Genomic DNA, 2,452 nt, shown 5'->3' with positions numbered 1-2,452 from the left:
CTCCCGCCTCCCCGGCTCCCGCCCCGGCGCCCGCCCCCGCCACCGCTGCCGCGCCCGCCCCCAAGAAGAGCCGGCCGAAGGCCGCCAGCCGTGGGCCTCGAGGGGCTTCCTCCAAGGTCGTCGGCTCGTCCCCGGCCGTGAAGAAGCCAAATGATAGATTTAAAGTTTGAAAGTTGATTGTGTTCTTATTGTCATAAATTGTGAGATGTCAAATGATAGATTTAAAGGTTGGGGTCGAGGCAAAGACTAGAACCCTCAAATCTAATCCTTAAAGCAGTTTAAGGGTTGGGTTTGAGGGTTCTAGTATTTGCCCCTGTTTTTCAACCCTTAAAAGTGTCAAAAAGTGGCATTTCTCAACCCTTAAAATTGCTTTAAGGATTTGAGGATTTGAGGGTTCTACTATTAATGCTCTTACAGGGGTAGATTGCATCGAACGTCGCCCATGTATTCTAGTCATACGCACAAACTCTACGAAAACTTTATGCACTCGAGTGTGACGATAGTTAGCTACAATGGTGGGGTATAACAAGCAATGCTACACCTACCAACGAGCTAACGTAAATTTTATGTAATTAGCCACATAGCAGATTGTGATTAGTTTCCGTGGTTATACAATCCTAAAAGAACTAGTGCGTAGATTTGCGCAATGCTACATCCACGAAAATTTAAGTGGTTATACAATCCTAAAAGAACTACTGCGTAGATTTGGGCACCCTGAAAATCAGGGGGGAGGGGGAGAGAATTAAGGGAAAGTTACATAGGATCACATAGTGGGTTACGTAGATGTACTATTATTCCGTAGATAAATGAATTAAAATTCAAACGAACATGTTGAGCATGGTGATTGCGCTCGACTCCCCTTGAATTCAGATGGACCGGACAAAGTCCTGTCCGTCACAGCTCGAACAAAATCAGTGCTCCATCTTCTGGCATGGTTCTGAATCCGCTAACGCATGGCAGGACATGTTCGCGGCGGGAACGGAGACGACCTACATCGCGCTGGAATGGTCCATGTCGGAGCTGATGAAGAACCCCGCGGCCATGCGGAGGCTACAGCAAGAAGTCCGCAGCGCCGCAGCCGCACCGGCCGGCGGCATTGCCAAAGCCGACGCGCTCGGCGCGGCCACGCCCTACCTGAAGGCGGTCGTGAAGGAGACACTCCGGCTCCACCCACCGGTGCCGCTGCTCCTGCCCCGCGAGTGCATGCAGGACGCCACCGTGCTGGGCTACCACGTCGCCGAGGGCACGCGGGTGTTCGTCAACGCCTGGGCCATCAACCGCGACCCGGGCTCCTGGCGCGCGCCAGAAGAATTTCTCCCCGAAAGGTGTCGCGCAGTCCACTGCAACCTAGCTACATTATCGAGTTTTTTTGGCAGGTTCCATTCATACTTTTGTGATCATTTGTGTGGTTAGGTTCTTGGAGAGCGAGGTGGACTTCAGGGGCGGGCACTTCCAGTTCATATCCTTCGGCGCGGGGCGGAGGATCTGTCCCGGGATGCAGTTCGGGCTCGCGACCGTGGAGCTCGCGCTCGCCAACCTGGTGCGCCTGTTCGACTGGGAGCTGCCGGACGGCATGGCCCCGGAGGAGCTCGACATGTCGGACGCGCCTGGGCTGACCACGCCAAGGCGGGTGGGCCTCCGGCTCGTCGCGAGGCCCGTTCGAGTGGAATCATGCATGAAACAGGAGTAGGCCCAGCAAGCAACGTGCAAAACTAGAGTTCATACGAATCAAGAACACTAGAGTTCATCAGTGTGTGCCCGGTGAGACATCTTATGTTGTTGTACAGTATTCCAACCGTCCCATAATTAAGATGTAAAAAAAGTCGTACATTGTGAAAACGAAGGGAGTAATATATTCCCTCCATCTCATAATATAAAAACATTTTTAACACTAGTAGTGTTTTAAATGTTTTTATATTATGAGACGGAGGGAGTAATAAGTACTTGCAGTTGTTCGTGTAAAAAAGTGTGCATGTGTACTGCCGTAAAATGGCTAGAGAAAAAAAAAGATTATTGTTTGGAATTTCGGTGCGTGAAAGCTCGGTCCATGAACTTCGCTCTCGGTTTTGCTTTGCAGTAGCAGTCTAGCAGCAGAGCATCCACGCATCGCCATCGGTAAAACAGGATTATCCCAGACCTGCACGGTCGTAATGTTCGGTTCTACTGTTCCAATTGTTCTATCTGCCCCTGGTGGTGCAGGTGCAGCCAATAATGGCACCTCATCCTCATCGCATCCCACAGTAGTACTCCCTCCATTCGGAATTAGATGTCGCGACTGCTTTTTTGTGAAAACCCCCTTCATCTATCTCCGACCAAACCCGCGGTCCTCGCCCTCACTTTCTTCTCCGGCTGGCCGCCGCGGTCCGCTCTGTGCTGTTCTCCGGCTCGCCGCCGCGCTCTCCCCCCCCCCCCACCATGGATTCCGCGCTCTCCTCCCCTACCTTCGGTGGCC

General features: G+C 52.3%; 1 protein-coding gene across 1 annotated transcript in view; it reads left to right on the top strand.

Annotated features, from left to right (window-relative positions):
• LOC119344747 (cytochrome P450 71A1-like) overlaps window positions 1-1,967 on the top strand; it is a 10,932-nt gene extending 8,965 nt beyond the window's left edge. The window contains exons 2-3 of the mRNA XM_037615108.1: window positions 961-1,325; window positions 1,414-1,967. Coding sequence (XP_037471005.1) covers window positions 961-1,325; window positions 1,414-1,690 — 642 coding nt within the window. The 3' untranslated portion in view covers window positions 1,691-1,967. The remainder of the gene's footprint in view (window positions 1-960; window positions 1,326-1,413) is intronic.
• Window positions 1,968-2,452: the final 485 nt, after the last annotated feature.

Source organism: Triticum dicoccoides, chromosome 1B (genome assembly GCF_002162155.2).
Source record: "Triticum dicoccoides isolate Atlit2015 ecotype Zavitan chromosome 1B, WEW_v2.0, whole genome shotgun sequence".
NCBI lineage: Eukaryota > Viridiplantae > Streptophyta > Magnoliopsida > Poales > Poaceae > Triticum > Triticum dicoccoides.
The sequence above is the reverse complement of the archived record's forward strand: the minus strand, read 5'-3'. Positions and strand labels throughout refer to the sequence as shown.